We start from the raw sequence: 18,876 nt of genomic DNA, 5'->3' as shown, positions 1-18,876 counted from the left end.
GTAAGCTATTTGTGGTTGAATACCGCATATGAATACTATAATACTGATCTTTAAACTTTTTCATTCGAGGTCTAATTGAAATAAGACAGGATGGGAAACTTTTTCTTTTATTTCCTGTGTAATACCAGAACTCTATAGGAAGAATATTTCTTTCCTTCTGTGATCACATTAACATCTTTCTTTTCCCTCTTTCGGCTACAAGCCGAAATATGGGAACTAGTTGGCCGAGAAGTTAGCATATCCGCTCTCCAGCCAAAAGGCTGCGGGTTTGAATCCCGCCGTGGGCATGGATGTTTGTGATTGTCTGTGAAAATACTAGCGGTGGTGGTGGGCGGTAGATGGCGTTGGTGTAGATGATGGTAGTTGTGGTTTGTTGTAGTTGGATTGAATGGTGGAGACGGAGAGCTGTAGAGTAGGTGCCCTCCGTCGAGTCTTTGGACTCCCTGGAGAGATCGCATAATAATTCAGCAAAATTCTCCACATTCCTCTAAATTTGTTAGGGAAGTAACATAGAACATATTTGCTTTCGAACAACTTCGCATTATTGTATTTCGTAAACAACAAACAGTGTACAAGCATGCAAGTCTACGTTTTCTCTCCCAGTTGCGACCATACTATAGATTGAATATCTTTTCATGTTTAGGATCTCCATTAAAATAAATAAAACGATAATGTAAATAAAACAACTTTGAAGCGGGAATTTAAATTACTGAACGTAATTTGAACTTGCTGTCCAACAATGGCCTATTTCATCTTTGAAATTAGTCTCCCATGTGGAAAAATACGCAAATAGATTTTGATGCAATTTAATGGAATACTTAAGTATTCAGCTATAAGAGATCTTAAATTGGCACATTGTATAGTCTATCAACCATTTGTGCTAATCAAGCTTGTAATTGTGAGACGCATTACTTAGGCATTGTTTAATTTTGGAGCACTAACTAGGATATAGAAGACATCTCAGCCGCAAACCACTCTTCTCTTATCGCAGTGCAATTTAACGCCTCGCTGGCTTGTGATCGCCAAACTCCGATGGTAGCATTCAACGAGCACTTCAAAACGACATTAATCCAGTCATGCAGTTCTACATTAACATTTTGGAATGACTTGATTTTTATTCCAGATATTGTTAGCACAAACGTTTAACCACACGTTCGAGAGAGGGTAAATGTTTCGCTAGCTGTTAACGTGTATACTAATAGCGAATTGTAATTGTTTATAAATGAAATCGAATTGAAGGGCGCACTTCCTGCTTGTCTCACTTTTCTCTGCAAAAGTTAATCTCATTTAATTTTCTGTTAGACAAAGCATATGGCCCACGACTTATTCCTACGTAAATGTAATTTCCATAGTTTGTTAAATTCCTAATATCTGCGTGGATGATTAGTTTGCTACGGCTCACTTGTCCTAGCAAAAGAGCGAGGTCCCGGATGCGATGGGAATTGAATCTAGTAGAAATTTATGCGTGTGTCTAACTTAACCTTTCCTGAAAATCTTATATGAAAGTAGACGATTCTGCACCTGTAAAATCAAACAAACTTGCTTCCGATTATACAGAAGTGACAGATTAAATCTGAAGCCTTTTGTGGTATTTGCTGTTTAAAAAAAAACACTCCAGATTTCTTCGGATATGGGGAGAAATGAACAGACTAAAAATCTTTAAAATTTTAAAAGAGAATGTCGATTGTTGTCACAGTTTATATTGAAAATTGATAAATCGAATAATGTTATAAAAGTACTGTATTTTAGTTTATACTTTTCTCTCATATTTTTGAGCCGAATGACTCCTGTTAACCTCTCCCGCTAACATTTGAAAATATGAAGACATTTTAATACTTGATTTTATTCATTTCAATGCTTATTTTGTGCAGTCAGCACTTTTCGCACCATTTTTATTCGTCATGCGGGATTTTTCAGACCTTACCGTTGACCAAACTAACAAATGGAAAATGAAAAGACCAGTTTAAGAGCACGATATTACCCACCGGTGTGCAAGACGCCAGCATCTTCTTTTAAGGTAGCGAAAACTTCAATTTACTAAATACTGGTCTTATCCATAAAAGAATAGGACCACGAAATTGCAGTCTTTTAGCTCCTTTCATTTTTTCTCTGCAAGAATTTCTGCTGCTTGCACAAGTACAGGTTCGCGATATTTATATCATCGCTTTAATCTAAGATTCGATGCAGCTGTTGTCTTCCAGAATCATTAAACCCTACGTTTTAGCACTAATTATAGAGTGAACAACAATCATTGCTTCACTGGTGAACTCAAGGGCGAAAGTGGGGGGGGGGGGTGAGAGTAAGCTAATTACTAACTATTGAATGTCCCTTTCATTTCGCTTACTTCAGAAACTTCATTATCCTCCCTGTAAAGGGAATATACTCCAGTAAGTCGGCCGCTTGCTGTTGTCAATTTCATGTCTCGTAATCGCTAGGGAGTTTGCACACTTTTCATTGAGGTAAGTTAGTTTTAAAAAAAAAACTTCTCTGTAAACATTCTGCTCTGTTTAAATATTTTAGCCGAATTTTAAATTAAAAATTTCTGTAATTAAACTTTTGGATTTTTTTCCAAATTATGCTCCTAAATCCAGTTTGCTACATTAAGCATACCGGCGAGAGAGAGAGAAAAAAAAAAAAAAAAAAAAAACATTTTGTATAAATATATTTCGCTGCACTGAATCTATTCATTTTTAGCATCGCTGAACTTTAAGACAATCAAGAGTAGTAGTGAATAACGTAACACGCTGCGAAAACTAAAAGGGATTCGGCAAAAGCTTATTGTGGAGGAAATTGAAAAATCACAGTTTCACCATTGAGGACAGCGTATGTCTAAAACAAAGATAGTCCATTCCTGTTTGTAGATGTATTTAGAAATTGCTTTGTTTCATCCGCATACAGACGTGGTTCAAAAATTAAAATGCAAAGACTACAATGTCTTTAGCTGCAGAAATATCGAGAACAAATTTCAACTGTAAATGAAATGGTCTGAAATGCAAGACATATTTCAGGTTTATTGACACAAAATACATTCTTTGTTGCCATGGTAACAATATATATGGTATATTTACTTTACTGCTGATGTTACGTACATATACACGTCACAGCACACGCTGTTGCATAATTTGATGCAGGTTTATTGCCATGTTTCACTATAATTTTCACTCGGGTTTATTTATTCTATTGCGGTGCGAGGAACTGGGGGCGATGCTCGGTCTTACCCGAGAGACCTGAGTAGAAGATGCAACTCGAACGTCACCGCCTACGTCACAATGACGCGGTTTTCTGCGGTTGGGAAGTGTGGCTCGTTTTCGTCTGTTTTTCTTCATTTTGGCACGCGGTGGAGTTGACGGCTGCGTTTTTTCACTTTCCGTCGATTTGACGGAAGAGTCCACACTTTCCGATGTTGAGTTATTTCTGGAAGCGCGTGGATGTTGGGGTGGGTCACTTTTGTTAGGAGTGCATGGTAAACTACGGGTTCTTTCGTCCGAAGCCTTCGCTGGCATTGCTTCCATTCGCAACGTACGTACCCTTGACGACGGGACACGAAAATTCTTCCTGCCATCAGGAACGTCTGTTCGCTCTAGTGAAAAGCGGCATACGTCTTCTATCGAGGATTCCTGACTGCCTTGAACACTCGGAAAGCTCATCCCCGATCGTTTATCACTCCTGCTAGTATTTCTGCTACTACGGCTACTTTCATCGCTAGTAGTTTCGTACGAAGTGCTTGTATCGGATTCCACCTTCTTTTTTTCCTTCGGTTTGCACTTGCTTTTATAAATAAGAAATACTGTAAATAAACTAATTAAGCTGCCTAGAGTTGCTGCTATTCTAACTCCTGTCATCACATCGTAAGTTTCGTAATATTTATCGGTTAGCTCTTTCTTCATGGCCGGACTGAGATCGCTCATCCTCACCACTTGGGGTCGCTTCGGTACGTAAAAAGGAAAAGCGGTTGTGAACGGAATAGGCTTGTCAGTAGGAGGATCAAGACGACGCGATGTGTTTTTTTGGGGGGATATGGAAACCACCCCTCTCTCACTCATAATGCGAGTTAAAAAGTCACATGGGGTCACAACAGAACACAAGAGTAGCTTCCTCTAACTGTCACATTTTGACTTGTAGGCAGTACCCTGTAGGAAGAAAAACATTACTCGTTATTAAAGCAATTAAAATTACATTTATTTTTCAACTCATTAGATTCACTTTCGAAATTCTGTAAAAATAATTAGCAAGATATTAAATAGCATAATTTTTTTTTTAGATTGTTAGTTTCATATTTTTTAAAGTGGTGTGGCTTTTTTTAGTTTCTTATTATCAAAACAAAATGTGCCAATTTTGCAAAAATTCATGCGCAATATTTCAGTCCAGGCTGATATGTTTTTAGATGTACTTCCCTCCCCTGTACGTGGGGTTAAGGTGATTTTGATATGGAGAAAGTAAAAACTAGCCATAAGGCCTTCAATTTATTTGCTCGAATTAACTCTTCTTCTTGGTGTTTGCCTGAACGTTTTCAAGGGTTTAGAAAACTTCTGCCCATCTCCTCCTGGGTCTTCCTCTTGATCGGTGTCCCCTTGGTTTATGTTTCCAGGCAATATTTGGCCATCTGTCCTCACTCATTCTTTCTATAGTTTGTGGTGTCTTCTGTTATGTTAATTATGGATAACTTTTCTCATCTTGTCTATTCTATAGCCTGCAAGCGATCTTAGGAATTTCATTTCTGCAGCTGCCACTTGTCTTTTATCTCGTTCTCCCCAAGTCCATGTTTCACAATTGGTTTGGATATTATTTTATATAGTTTTATTTGGGTTGTTCTGGACATCTGTTTATTGAAGTGTCAGTTCAAAGATCCAATGACTGCTAGGAATTTTTGCTTTTCATATGCAATGTCGATTTCTCCATTGGGCTTCGGTAATTTCCTAGATATTTAAATTTGTTCACTTGTTCTATTTCTTTCTTGTGGATGACTAGTTTGCATCTTTTAATTTCTTTACCTTGAAATGCTATTGATTTCATTTTATTGCTTTGTTCAATACGTGTAGATTTTTCTGTAATAATTGGTCTTCATTTTCAACAAAAATAACTTGATCGTCAACATACAATAGGCTGGTTAATTCTTTATTTCCTATGATTATGTTTTTCTTCCACTCTTGAAATTTTTTCCATTTATATATATATATATATATATATATATATATATATATATATATAGAAGAGTATTGGTGATAATCTACTTCCTTGAATGAGACCTCTATTGGTTTTAATTTAGTTTTCTTCCATTATGTTTGAGGTTTAGTATATTCATTAATTTTGTTCTGTTGATTTGATCATATGCTTTCTCATAATCCAGGAAGGCTATATATGTTGGCAGGTTAAATTCTATTCTTTTCTTTCCATAATTTGAGTGTTAATGTGGAATTTATGCAGGATCTTCCTTTCCAATAATTTTCTCAACCCATGAAGCGTTTATTTTTAATTATATCTAGATATATTTTATAGCATGTATTTATTAAGGATATTCCTCAATCCTTTCAGTTTCCTTTTTTGAATATGATTATGACTATTGCTGTCTTCCATTCTTGTGGGATGTTTCCTTCCTCACATATTCTGTTTAGGAATTTAATTAATCGTAACTGAAATATTTGAGCTGAATTTATTCATCTTCTCCTGTAGCTTTTCTATTTTTTAGTTTTTCCAATATTTTTTTAGATCATTTAAGCGCATCTGTAGCACAATTGGAAGAACAACGGTACACTGCGCCCTTCGATTGAATAAGCCTAAGTTCGATTCTCGTTGCGACGGGAGGAATCTTTATCTAGACGATTTCAATCGAAGGCGAGTTAGCCGATCTCATACGGAGGTAGCAGGGTTTTTCATCCCGCATACAGACAAATCGACCCTTCAGAACACACGCAATTTACAGACAAAAAAATACTAGTTGTGGTAGTGGTGGGCGATAGATGGCGTTGATTCGTAGTAGAGGTTCGGTGTAGTAGTTGAGACAGTTGTAGGTGTCACGAATAATTGTATTGGTTTTTCATTTGTTTTATTTCAATTTGATTATTATTGTTTAGAAGCTGGGTGTAGTGATTGGTCCATTCTTTTGTGGAAGGGGGGGCTTCTAATTGTAGATTATCCTCGAGTCATTTTTTAAAATGATTTTATAGCTCTTTAGTTTGAGGTGCATTTATGTCATGCTCTAATCTTGATACAAATTTTTCCCAGTCTTGTCTTCTGATTTTCCTGGTTTAACGATATCACAAATAAATAAATGTAATTTTTAGGAGGAAGTTGAGACAGAACATTCTTTAACGTAAATGACGCACTGTTGCTTGAGAATCGTATGCTATGGCCATCCCATAGGTAAAAGGATCAACCCTGTTTCACCATGCAGCATACGAGCATACATATGAAACTGGTAGAAGGAAGCGAAGTTCAACAGGTCTGAACATTAAGTTTCACTGGTAATAGCAACGCAAATTAATGACCGAGGGAGGCACAGATTTTGAAAAGTGAAAGGAGAGACTGCTCAGAGCAGCGCCAGATGACAGTCCACTATACAGTTGATCCTTTATTCCCTGAGATATCTGTAAATGATCAGACGTATACGATAAATTTGTCTCAAATGACAATAGGGATGACTCCCTGCTATAGAATAAAATATACTGATATGAAAGTTTTTTTTTTCCCTCCCCGTCCAGTGTAATTTGTACTGCTAGGTAATTGCAAACAGATCTTGAAAAATCAATCTTATGATTCTGGAAATTGGTAGACACTTTTTCCAACCTGAGTCATTCATTTCCACCAACGATTTTCAGAGATCTACAGCTGACAGGAATAGAACACCTGATGCCCTTTGTGCCCCTAACCCTAAACATTGGATTCTACGATCGATTTTTTTTTTTTTACAGCACAAGATTAGAAACTCGCTTTGCGGAGAAAGAGGGAAAAAAATTGTTTGTGGCAGAAATCGACTCACTCGGGAAAGGTTGGTGAAAGGGCCTGAAAAATGTTCGTTTAGTCAGGGACTAGATTCGAACATATGATTGTCATTCTCGGCGATTGAAGGGGCAGGAAGCTTACCATCCAGGGACCAACAGGGTGTTTGGAAGGGTGACACAAAAGTCCGATGCAGTAACAATCAACCAGGAGTTCAGAAAGCTGCACAGTAGCTTTCTGGGGTACATTGAAGAAGCCTTCTCATAGATTGTGTTATATACAAAAGCGATCACTCAGAAAGAAATCACAATCGGGCGTACCCTGGGCAACGTTGAAACTCAACGTTGTTTCGCATGATTGTTTCGGTAGCTAATCATGCGAACTATAAATCAGCCCTTCTTCAAGGCTAGCTTTTAAGACGACTTCAATAAATATTGAAGGACTGTCATCCGAAAAGGAAGTTTTATTAGCAGACGTGTGATACACACAAATGTGATGTTTTAGTTATCCAGGAGACACATCGAGGGGTAAATGACAGAAGACCAAAAATTCACGGTATGAAATTAATAACAGATCACACGAGCAACATGGTAGCGTTATATTTGCTAAACCAGACTCGGACATCAAATCTATACATATGACATCCAATAATAACAGAGATATTGACCATAGACCAAGTCCTGCTCACTTACATCGGTAAGTAAGTCACCTAATGCATAGTTCGTCTTCGAAGAACCTGCCAACTTTAACGCTCAGAAGGTTAAAATAGTACTCAGAGACTATGTTAACTGTCAGAGTTTAACATGGCACTACAAAATGACTGAGGAATGGTGCTGAGCTGGAAAATTGGGCTGAGAGAGAAGGACTGAAGCTGATCCACGATCCCAAGTTAAGATCATCATTCAATAGTGGAAGGTGGAGAAGAGGATATAATCCATATAACATCTTTATCAGTGAACAAGTAGCCGTGCAAGCGACGAAAATAGTAGAAGAGCCGGCCGATACCAAGAACTCAGCGCCGCGTTCAATCCAGAGATAGTACCTTTTAAGCGACGGTTTAATTTTAAAAAAGCAAGATGGGACGGATTTGCGAAGGAACTCGATCAGACAGTAAACACTCTTGAAGCGGATCCAAGTAACTATGAAGAGTTCGTGAATACCATCAAAATAGTATCTCGGCGGCACATACCACGAGGGTGCAGAACTCGATATATCGCTGGGCTTAATGAAAACCAGACGGAACAACTAAAAGAATATAAAATCAGATATGACAATGATCCTTTCGCTGTAGACACAATTGAGGCAGGCGGAAAACTGATGGACAAATTCACGGATGGTAGAAAGAAGAGATGGATGAAGCTATTACAGGATTTGGATATGAAACAGAACAGCAGACGAGCATGGAAACTGGTGAAGAATTTAAGCAACGATCCAACTAAAACTCCAGTTTACGTAACAGAGGTTACGTAAACTGGAGTTTTAGTAAAGTGTTTCTCGCTTTCTGTCGATATTTTAAATTTATTACAATAAAGAAATTGTGTTTTGAGAAAAAACAACTCCCAAATGGAAGCCGCCCAAGAAACATTTACCTACACAGTGGGGATATACATTATGCGTACACTATTGATTCAGAAATACATCTGAAAAACCTTAATGCATTATATCATCATTGGTGATATATTAATGATATATTATATACAGTAATATGATTCTAAAGAATTAGAATCATATTATCAAGTTCTTTAAAAGAATGAATATCACAGAAACGTTAATTTAATCCCGAAGGTCTGTTTCAAGGTATTTTTAATCAATACTGTACATAGTGACCTTTTTTTTCCCCTTAGGCGCCACCACCAAGAAGACAGTTTCTTTATGAATCCAACGCGAAACTAAAATAGAAAAATCAAACACCAAAATCTATTGAAGAGTTTGTAAATTTTTTACAAAAAGAAACGGAGTAAATGATCAATACTGTGCTGAGCTAATGAAGCTTGAAATCCATTATAGAATAGCCATCAGTTGCTGAATACATTTTTTTTTTCAATTGATCATTTCTCTTTCGAATTTGCTATCATGCTCACCTTTGTAACTGTCATAATGGGAGTGTACGAATAACACAGTTCGTACACTCCCATTAGACTCATAGCAGAACGACCAATATTTCGTAGTATTCTTTTATTTATAAAATGACTCCATGGTTGGATACCTCTGAATTCATAATGTCAAAAATATATTCATTATTATCTGTGTCTGATGAACTGTGCTTGCCAAACGGACTATTATAAAGAAAAACGCTCATTATAAGCTGACTAAGAGCAACTTGAAATTTACTGCAAAAGCCATCTTAAAGTCATATACGAGTCACAAAATGGTGTGGGAAAACTATAACTTAAAAAAAAACAGACCAATTTTGTGTTTGTATTTGGTGAATTTTTATATCTATATATTTGCACACAACCAGAAATTAATATAGCTAGTTTAACTGGCATTAGTACTTTTATTCCTTTTTTTTTTCCTTCATCCATTCAGGTATTTTTCACTTTCTCTAGCTAAGGCGAATTTCAATTCTATAATTAGCTGCGTTTTATTATTATCTTGCTTGTTCTAAGCTTTCTTCGTCTGCTCTAGGCGTTAATTAATTTTTACTTCCCGCGAATTGATTTCTGGATTTTTTCCCCCCTTTCGCAAGACGAACTTACAGAATAAATTAATTTCATTTAATCCCTTTCCGCGAAGTACTTCGCACTTAACTTGCAAAGGATCTGAGTGAATGAGAATTCATAATTATTTCTCGTGTGGACTAAGACACTTCAAAAATCTGAATTTTTCGTATATCTTGTACTGCTACTTAATATTAACCTTACAGTGTGCGTTCTTTATATGAAATTATTGAAAATAATCAGAAAAAAAGTTTTTAAGACGGCTAACAAATTCTGAGTATATAAAAATCTGCTATCATTCAGCTTCGAAAGGTAAGTCCCTTCCACTTCAGTAATTAATAACAAGCACCTAATCAGCCATAAGCGATGCGCAGATTTTGTAGGCTGCATTCAAATTATGGTAAGAAAAAAAACTGAAACCCTCTTTACCCTTTAATATTGTATTGTGTGTTAAAGATTTATGCATTTTCATTTTATCAGTTAAATGAAATTATGACCAATCACAGTCATGAAAAAGACAACTGTTCGAATGTTAGGCAAACAATGGCATCTGTTAAATCAAGGTTGATATAATTTGAAGAAGAAATGTAAACAGGGTTGACCCTTTGCTTAGCAAATGCCAATTTGATATTTGCAAGGTGAAGCGTTTTAAAGCTCTTTTTTGAAAGAAGTCTGCCTTTCTGCAATCAATCTATCCAAAGAGTAAAGTCATTTTCCTTAATATATGCGCTACTCCAACCGGCTTCCCCTTTTCATGACCACTGACCAAGCTGGATAAGATGCTGAAGTAGTATAAGCAGACCTAACGCAAGTTGTACATCTGCCAACTCGAATTTCTGATAACTACCCCACTTTCCCAATACGCTTGATTTTTTTTTTTTTTTTAAACCAGTTCTCCATCTAGATGTATACTGTACTTACTGTTGCGGTCATCTCCTCTTTCGGTAATTCAAACAATCTTGTGCAGGTTTTCTTTTTCACAAAACGTACTTCATCGATCCACACCCTACCCGTTGTTCTTTAGCATCACAAAGATGCCACATAGGACGAACTCTGCAAACTTTTATATTTTTCCTTTCTTCTATGGATAGGCTTCTGCTTTAATACTGATGCAAACAACTGCTCCACGTGAGCTACAGAAATTTATCCTCGTCGGCATTCATTCAATTCAAAATTTTCCTCATCTTTTCAATCCGTTTAATAAAAAAGGTATTCTAAAACGATTGAAAGGAAAAAACAATTTACTGCAGGTGGCTATCCTCTCATACTCAGCCCATGCTGAAGAATGCAATAAATCGAAATCAGATTTCGTGAGGACCATTAGTAAAAAATCCTTCCTGTTTAAATGGCACTTGTACGTTTTGGTCCCTTGCAATCGGAAGCAAACTTTTGCTTGCCTACGCTTTCATCTCTCCCTTTCAGATTGTATCACTGTTAATTTCACCCAAAGATAAACATGACTTCCTGTCATCATTTTGCTTCTTGTCGTTTTTAAGTAAAAAGACATTAGAAAACTACTTAGACACTAAAAAGTCTTCCGGTCGTGTCATCGCTTCAGCTGTACACCAGTGTTGTGCTCCAGAGCTAACCTGTCGCCTATATCGTCTTTATCCTCAACCGGCACTTATCTTATTCAAAAGAGGGAAATAAATCTGTCATTGCCTCAATCCTCTTAAAAATAATGGAGAAATAACCTCTAAGCTTTTACACCCACTCTGGACATGTAGAATGGAAAAGGTTTGAGAAACGTGCTGTCGTCCTGGTTGTTTCCCAAGCATCTGATCGAGGCTTACTCAGAAAATTGTCTTTCGCTCTATCACCTATACACAAACAGCCTACTATCAATCGCCACTCATCCTATCCATAACTTTCCTGATGCTATTAATTTAACAAGCCATCAATGTTCAGACGTTCCTACACTCAAGAACATCTGCAGGAGCCAATGTCTTAAACACTAATTTCCACGCCATCCTTCAATGGAACGAGGATAACCTAACCATCTTCAGTGCCACCGAAACGCATCTAGCCATTACCGTCTCTCCAAAGCGATCGCAGCTCACCTTCCTTTACTCTCAAGTAATACAAGGACAGGATCAGCTAGATCGTTCTCTCCTCGGACTGACATTTACCTCCAGCCTCTTCTGGGATAAAAATACTTCACACCAACAACTACCTCTACAGCTATCAACTTTATACAAACCCAAATCCGCCTATTAGAATACTGATCACCTGCCTGGGATGGTGTACCTAAAATTCTTACTGCGGTCCAGAGGAGAGCAGTTCTACTCATAGATGATCCCTTCTTTACAGACTCACTTCAGCACTTTATCTCACAGATAGTGTTTCAACACTCTCCAGTCTATAGGTACTTCCATGGTCATTCTCACACTGAATTGGCAGCTTTAATTCCTCCACTTTCTGTTGCCCAGCTGCTGCTCGTTTCAACAGGCCGAACTTACCATTTAAATACAACTGCAAATTCATCGAACTATCTTCTCTTTCTCTACACTCTGGAACGACCTTTCTCCTGAAGTGTTACCCAACAACTACACCCTCCAACTCTTTAAGAAAAATTTAAAATTTTTTGTTTCTTTCTCAACCCTCATTTACAATCCCACACATGACACTGATGAAACTCTCTTGTATGATATCGATATAGCGTTATTAGTAATGCATAATTAGCACACTTAATTCGTTTGGTAAATAAACTAGTAAAAAGAAAAACTCCGTAAAACGCTATTGCTTTCTTTTTTTGCTTAAGCGAAAGAAATATGATGAATGGGAATTAAGTTTCGCTGATGATTACGTGAACATGGTATTTAAAAAAAGAAGAAGAAGCAAGCAGTTGCTGAATATCTGTTCAGGACATGGAACAATTATTAACAAAAGGTACCAACATAAAAATCACAGATGAGGAAACATCCGGAATATTGGGAAAACGGTGTTGGACTAGACAACATGAAATATTATAGATAAGGAAACACGATAGTGGAACGACAAGGTACAAAAGTGTATTAGGGAAGAGAAAATGGCCAAGCAGAAGTGGGACAAAGTAACGTGAAGAGAATAACAGAATAGAATAGAATACAGAGAAACAAAGTAAAATTCAAAAAAATCAAGATCTAAAGCTGAAGCCTATGCTAACCTATATGAAAATCTAGATAAATAGGAGTAGGTGGGCCCCTCAGGATAGCCAGACAAAAGTGGAAAAGTCAAGATATATACTGAGGGTCGTCACGGGAATATAATATTATATTCTGTGAAGAAATGGCCATGTTGTTAGATGGATGGAAAGAGTAACGAGAAAAATTAACGAATGGAGCAAATAGGGGTATACAAAAGGATGAAGTAGATCCAATAACGGGACCAATTTCTAACACCAAGAATGAAGTGGAAGAATCGCTGACAGAGTGAAAAAGATGCAGGCAGTTTGACCTGATAACATCCATGTGGAAGGTATGGAATATCTAGATTAGATAAATTTAACGTGACTTTTAACCGATACTTTTAACAAAAAAAATTGAAAATGAGAAAAAGTGGAGAGAGAGAATATATTCGTTCAATTATATATATATGAAAAAGATGACATGGTATATTTGAAAAGATACTACTAGTTTCGTTGAATAGATCAACATTTTCAGGTATCACAATCAAAGAAATATATAAAGAATTACAGAGACTTAAAATTGTAATAACAGAACAAGTAAAAGACAGTAGCGTGTTTTAAAACAAAAAGCGAGCTTGAGTTCCAAACAAACGTATACTACGCGCTGTCGCGAGTGTGCCAAAACTGAACAGAGGCAACGTGTGTGTCAGAGAGTTTGAAACTTGGGCTGTTGTTGATATGGGAAGAATCTCGAGAAATTTCTCTAGATTCGACAATCTTTCTCTCGAGTTCATCATAGCACACATGGATGTTAGAAGTTTGAGTCCAGTTCACTGAAAAGAGAACGTGGCTAGAGAGAGCGCTGACTCTAGTGCTGTTGTAGGAGATATCTCTACGGTGTTCTTCCAAACGTAGAAGGATGGATTTAGCAGTCTGGCCAGAGTATGGCTTTCCACAATCACATAAAATCTTGTACACTCCTGGAAACTGAGTTGGAAGATGTTTCTCTTTAGGTTTACTACGTATTGAACGAAGTTTTGGGAGTGTAGAGAAGCAAGTTCTGAAGTTAAACTTCTTGAGAATTTTTGCCAGTTTTGGTGAAAGAGAGCTGATGCAAGGCAAAGAGATGAAGGCTCTGGGGAAAGAGGGATCTTCAGAAGTAGTTTGTCTGGGGGAAAGAAATTTTTCGATTTTCTTAGGAGAGAAACCATTATTAATAAAAGTTTTTTTTAAGAAAAAGGAGTTCATTTTCAATTTCTGTTTCTTCTGTAAGTAAAGATTTTGCTCGGTGAGCTAACGTGGAAATAATACCAAATTTTTGTGGGGGATAGTGATGGGAGGAAGCATGAAGGTATCTATCAGTATGAGTAGGCTTTCTAAAAATTGAGATTTTAATACTCAGCACATCTGGTAAGTTTCAGGTCTAAAAAGGGGAGGCAGTTATCAGATTCCAGTTCGAAGGTAAAAGAGATTTTTTCATGACACTTGTTTAGCTGGTCTAAAAATAAATTGAGGTTGTTGACACCATCTTCCCAGATGATGAAAATATCATCAATATAGCGATACCAGAATTTTGACCTATAACCTCTCCAAATATCTCGCGAGTTTTCTAAGAAATCTTTCTGGAATTTCCTCTTCACATATTAAAAACTCTGCAGGTTTTGTTTCTAAAATCAAGGATATCAAACTTAAAAAAACAGATTTAATGGCCAGTTTCGATATTGTTTCTCTCTTTACAAATGTACCTGCTCAAGAAGTCCTCGATCTTCTCAAGAACAAATTATCAAAAAAACTCTGCTCTACTCTCCCATTGCATAAAGTCAGGATACTTCAAATATGATAACAAGATCTACTTACAAAACTCAGGTCTGGCCATGGGCAGCCCGCTCTCTCTCCAATTCTCGCAGATATATTTCTTAACGATTTTGAAGAAAAAGCTATTAACTCCTTCCACCTTAAACCAAAATTCTGGTATCGCTATATTGATGATATTTTCCTCATCTGGGAAGATGGTGTCAACAACCTCAATTTATTTTCAGACCAGCTAAACAAGTGTCATGAAAAAATCTCTTTTACCTTCGAACTGGAATCCGATGACTGCCTCCCCTTTTTAGACCTGAAACTTACCAGATGTGCTGAGTATTAAAATCTCAATTTTTAGAAAGCCTACTCATACTGACTGATACCTTCATGCTTCCTCCCATCACTATCCCCCACAAAAATTTGGTATTATTTCCACCTTAGCTCACGAGCAAAATCTTTACTTACAGAAGAAACAGAAATTGAAAATGAACTCCTTTTTCTTTAAACTTTTATTAATAATGGTTTCTCTCCTAAGAAAATTGAAAAATTTCTTTCCCCCAGAGCCTTCATCTCTTTGCCTTACATCAGCTCTTTTTCACCAAAACTGGCAAAAATTCTCAAGAAGTTTAACTTCAGAACTTGCTTCACTACGCTCCCAAAACTTCGTTCAATACTTAGCAAACCTAAAGAGAAACATCTTCCAACTCGGTTTCCAGGAGTGTACAAGATTTTATGTGATTGTGGAAAGCCAGACTGCTAAATCCATCCTACGTTTCAAAGAACACCGTAGAGATATCTCCTATAACAGGACTAGAGCCAGCTCTCTCTCTAGCCACGTTCTCTTTTCATTTAACTCAGACGAAGGCCACCAACATATTGTGAACTGGACTCAAACTTCTAACATTCATGTGTGCTATGATGAACTCGAGAGAAAGATTGTCGAATCTAGGGAAATTTCTCTAGATTCCTCTCATATCAACAACAGCCTAAGTTTCAATCTCTCTGACGCACACGTTGCCTCTGTTCAGTTTTGTCGCACTCGCGACAGCGCGTAGTATACGTTTGTTTGGAACTCAAGCTCGCTACTGTCTTTTTGTACTTGCTCTGTTATTACAATTTTAAGTCTCTGTAATTCTTTATATATTTCTTTGATTGTGATACCTTGAAGATGTTGATCTAGTCAACGAAACTAGTAAAATCTTTTTCAAATATACATGTCATCTTTTTTCTTTCGGTATCAGTCAGTCATTGAAGCTTTTTCAGAATATTCCAACCGAGTAAAAATGAATTCTGGAGAAAAAAAAAAAAAAAAAAAAAAAAAAAAAAAAAAATATATATATATATATATATATATATATATTTATAAAAAGGTGATATCCAGTCCTGTTAGCAACTACAGAAGAATTTAATTCACGAATCATAAGATATAGAAAAGGGTAATTGAGAAGAGATTGCACACCAAATTTGGGTTTATGCCCGGCCGTGGAGCAAGTGACGCCATCTTCGTTCTAAAACAGCTCGTAGAAAGGTAGTGGGGGAGAGAGAGAGCAACACGAACTTTTTCTGGTTCCCACTAATTTGGAAAGGCCTTCGAGTTTCAAGAAAAGATATGGAGAAGCATGAGGAAGAAACACATCCCAGAAAAGTATGTATGTCTAATACAAGACATGTTGACGGTAGCAAAACAAGAGTGAGAAGTGGAGTAGGAACCACTAAAGCATCCCCAGGAAATAAGTGTTCATGAAGTGTGAGCCTCTTATTTGTAATGCTTTTGATGTGTTGATATAGACAGTAAGGCGATGTTGTGGCGATTTGCACAAAATCTGAGCAGGCAGCAGAAGAAAAAAGTAAATAATGAAAGAGAGCTTTGAAAGACTGGCTTGAAAATCAGTAGAAGTAATAGTTTGTCGTCTAGGTTCACATATCTGGGATCACGTGTACAACGTGATGGATATCTGGCCTCAAAACTCGATAAGAGGACCTCATTCAGGGTGGATAAACTGTAAGAACGCTTCAGGTATCTTGTGTCCACTAGGTTGAAAGGAAAGATCGACAAAATGGTAGCAAATCCAGCACTAATGTATAGCCGCGAGACCTGCTATGGGAGAAGAAAATGGACCTAGCTGAAATGAGAATTCTGGGATTTACAAGTGGTATGACAAGATTGGATAAGATCAACAACTTACTGATCCGGGGTACAATGAAGGTAATCCAAGTACATGCGAAGAATAGGGAATCAAGGTTGAAGTGGTTTGGTCAAGCCATACGGCGAAGCAAAAGCTGTATGGGAAGGAGAGTGCAATAATGGTCGGACAACTCGAGAAGGGATCTCCACGACCTCTGACTAGAGAAGAACTAGACCTTAGAATTGAATGGAAGAGGAAGATGTTGATCCGCTGTAGCGACCCCCACTTGAGTGAGAACGAAGCCGAAGAATAAGAAGTGATATCTTCACTGGTTCAAGACAGTAGGATCCAAGAAATTTGAAATAGGAAGTATACACCATTAATTTTGAACAAGATAAAAATGAATATCATATTGAAAAGAAAACTTTGTAAGAAAATTTCAGAACGAATCAAAAGTAAAGCAGATTTTACAGGTAAATTGCAGATTTTTACAGTATACAAATATATAAAAAAAAAAAAAAGAATTTGAGAGCAAGGACCAAACCTCTGAGACTGGCAAAATTTGAATCAACAGTGGTTGATTCAAGCAATGAAGTCGCAAAATTCAGAATTTTTAAGGACGTAAAGGGGTAGGCTGACCACATGTACCGTTGTGAACGGGACAGTACCCTTTTTTTTTTCATATTGCCCAGCCGTCCCGTCGTTTTGATAAAAATGTCAATTTTGTCCCGTTTTTAATAAAAACTATAAATATACTTTATTATTGGTCAATCAAATTATTATTCATAACCTATAATCATATATTAATATCATGGATACCAGTAATTTGTATAACCATGGAGCCGCATTGTTCGATACTAAATATCGATGTCTGCATCGATTTATTCAGAGAAAATAAAAAATACATGTTGGTAACACTTGCGCGTCTCAGACGCGGCGTCTGTTCTGCTATAGCGTTAGTTTTTGTTTTGCCTGTATGCTAACCGAGGGCTTTATTATTCAATGCCAGTGGTTTAAATTTCATATATTTTTTTAAAGCTTTAAGAGTCTATCCTTGCGATGTCAAAGAGGCGAAACTGCAGTTTTATGACGATCTCCAGAAAGAATTAAAGTTCGTTAAAATGGACAAGCTGTGTAGTGATGGAACAAAAGTGGTATGCCAACATTGTAATGTCTATTTTTCCTTTGCTCATGGAGGGAGAAGCGACATCAATCAACATCTACGTAGCCAGAAACACAAGGATGCTGAAAAGACTCTGGCTTTAATTTAAAACATCAACTCGTTTATGGTGAGGAGTGGTGATAGTGAAAGCGATAAAATTGCAGCAAGTGAAGCTCTTGTTGCTTATCATACTAGGCGTCACAGACAAAGTTTTTGGCGCAAATGACTGCTTGTCGACATAAAAAAAACCCAGCTAACGCTTTTTGTTCCCGTATAGGGAGTAGGCGAGGCCATTTAAGCCCTTCTAACTTTTGGAGACTGAGTGGTCAGTTCAATCTGCGCTGGTAGCCAATCAGAGATAGCTGGCCCAAGGCTATCACTAATTAATCGACACGCAGTGAAGAAGACGGCTAATAAGTGCCGCCGTCTCGTGGTCCCTAAAACCAATACAATATTTTTAATGTCTGAAAATAATGTGGGTTCGACGGCCGATTTTCTTGAGTTTACAGGACGAAAAACCAGAGTTTCCGGGAGAGGGAAAAAAAAAAAAAAAAACACCGCTTGCCCGTGCCAGAGATCGACTACCTCGGGAACCCGTCGAAAAAAGGCTCAGAAAATGTTCCTGCAGTCGGCGACTACACTCAAACTTATAAGTCTTTCTTCGTGCTGTCAAGCGTCGTGGAGTGCAATCGCCAGTTCTGAGCTATACAGGCTCCTTGCTTGTCGACATTGATAAATAAAATTTATGAACCAAAATTTTCTTCAGCATCTACCAAATCAGAAGCAATAATCACCAACGTTTTATCACTATGTTAATGAGCGAAATAGAGGATTTGAATAAAACAAAAAGCATTACAGTCAGCTTAGATGCATCAAACAAAAAAGACAAACTTTTTCCAATCGTTGAGCGGTACTTTTTGCCAAATAGTTGTGTTCAAGACAAAATTATAGACTTTATTTCCTTACCTGGTGAAACATCCGACATACAATGTGCAGATAACACAACCAATTTTGGTGGTTGCAAGAGACTTGACAAAAAATAGTGTTTATGTAATAAAACGTTTTTTTTCTATCGTCTTACTT

General features: G+C 37.1%; 1 protein-coding gene across 7 annotated transcripts in view; it reads right to left on the bottom strand.

The window, feature by feature from the left end:
* Positions 1–2,991: 2,991 nt before the first annotated feature.
* LOC150104865 (uncharacterized) overlaps positions 2,992–18,876 on the bottom strand; it is a 184,153-nt gene continuing 168,268 nt past the window's right edge. For all 7 annotated transcript variants that reach the window (XM_090396029.1, XM_090396030.1, XM_090396027.1 and 4 more), the window contains exon 2: positions 2,992–4,130. In XM_090396029.1, the coding sequence (XP_090252155.1) occupies positions 3,159–4,043 (885 nt within the window). In that variant the 5' untranslated portion in view covers positions 4,044–4,130 and the 3' untranslated portion in view covers positions 2,992–3,158. The remainder of the gene's footprint in view (positions 4,131–18,876) is intronic.

The sequence above is a fragment of the Typopeltis vanoorti genome, chromosome 7 (assembly GCF_054136105.1).
Source record: "Typopeltis vanoorti isolate ZY-2024b chromosome 7, IOZ_Tvanoo_1.0, whole genome shotgun sequence".
NCBI classification, from domain to species: domain Eukaryota; kingdom Metazoa; phylum Arthropoda; class Arachnida; order Uropygi; family Thelyphonidae; genus Typopeltis; species Typopeltis vanoorti.
Note: the sequence above shows the minus strand (reverse complement) of the source record. Positions and strands in the feature narration are given on the sequence as shown.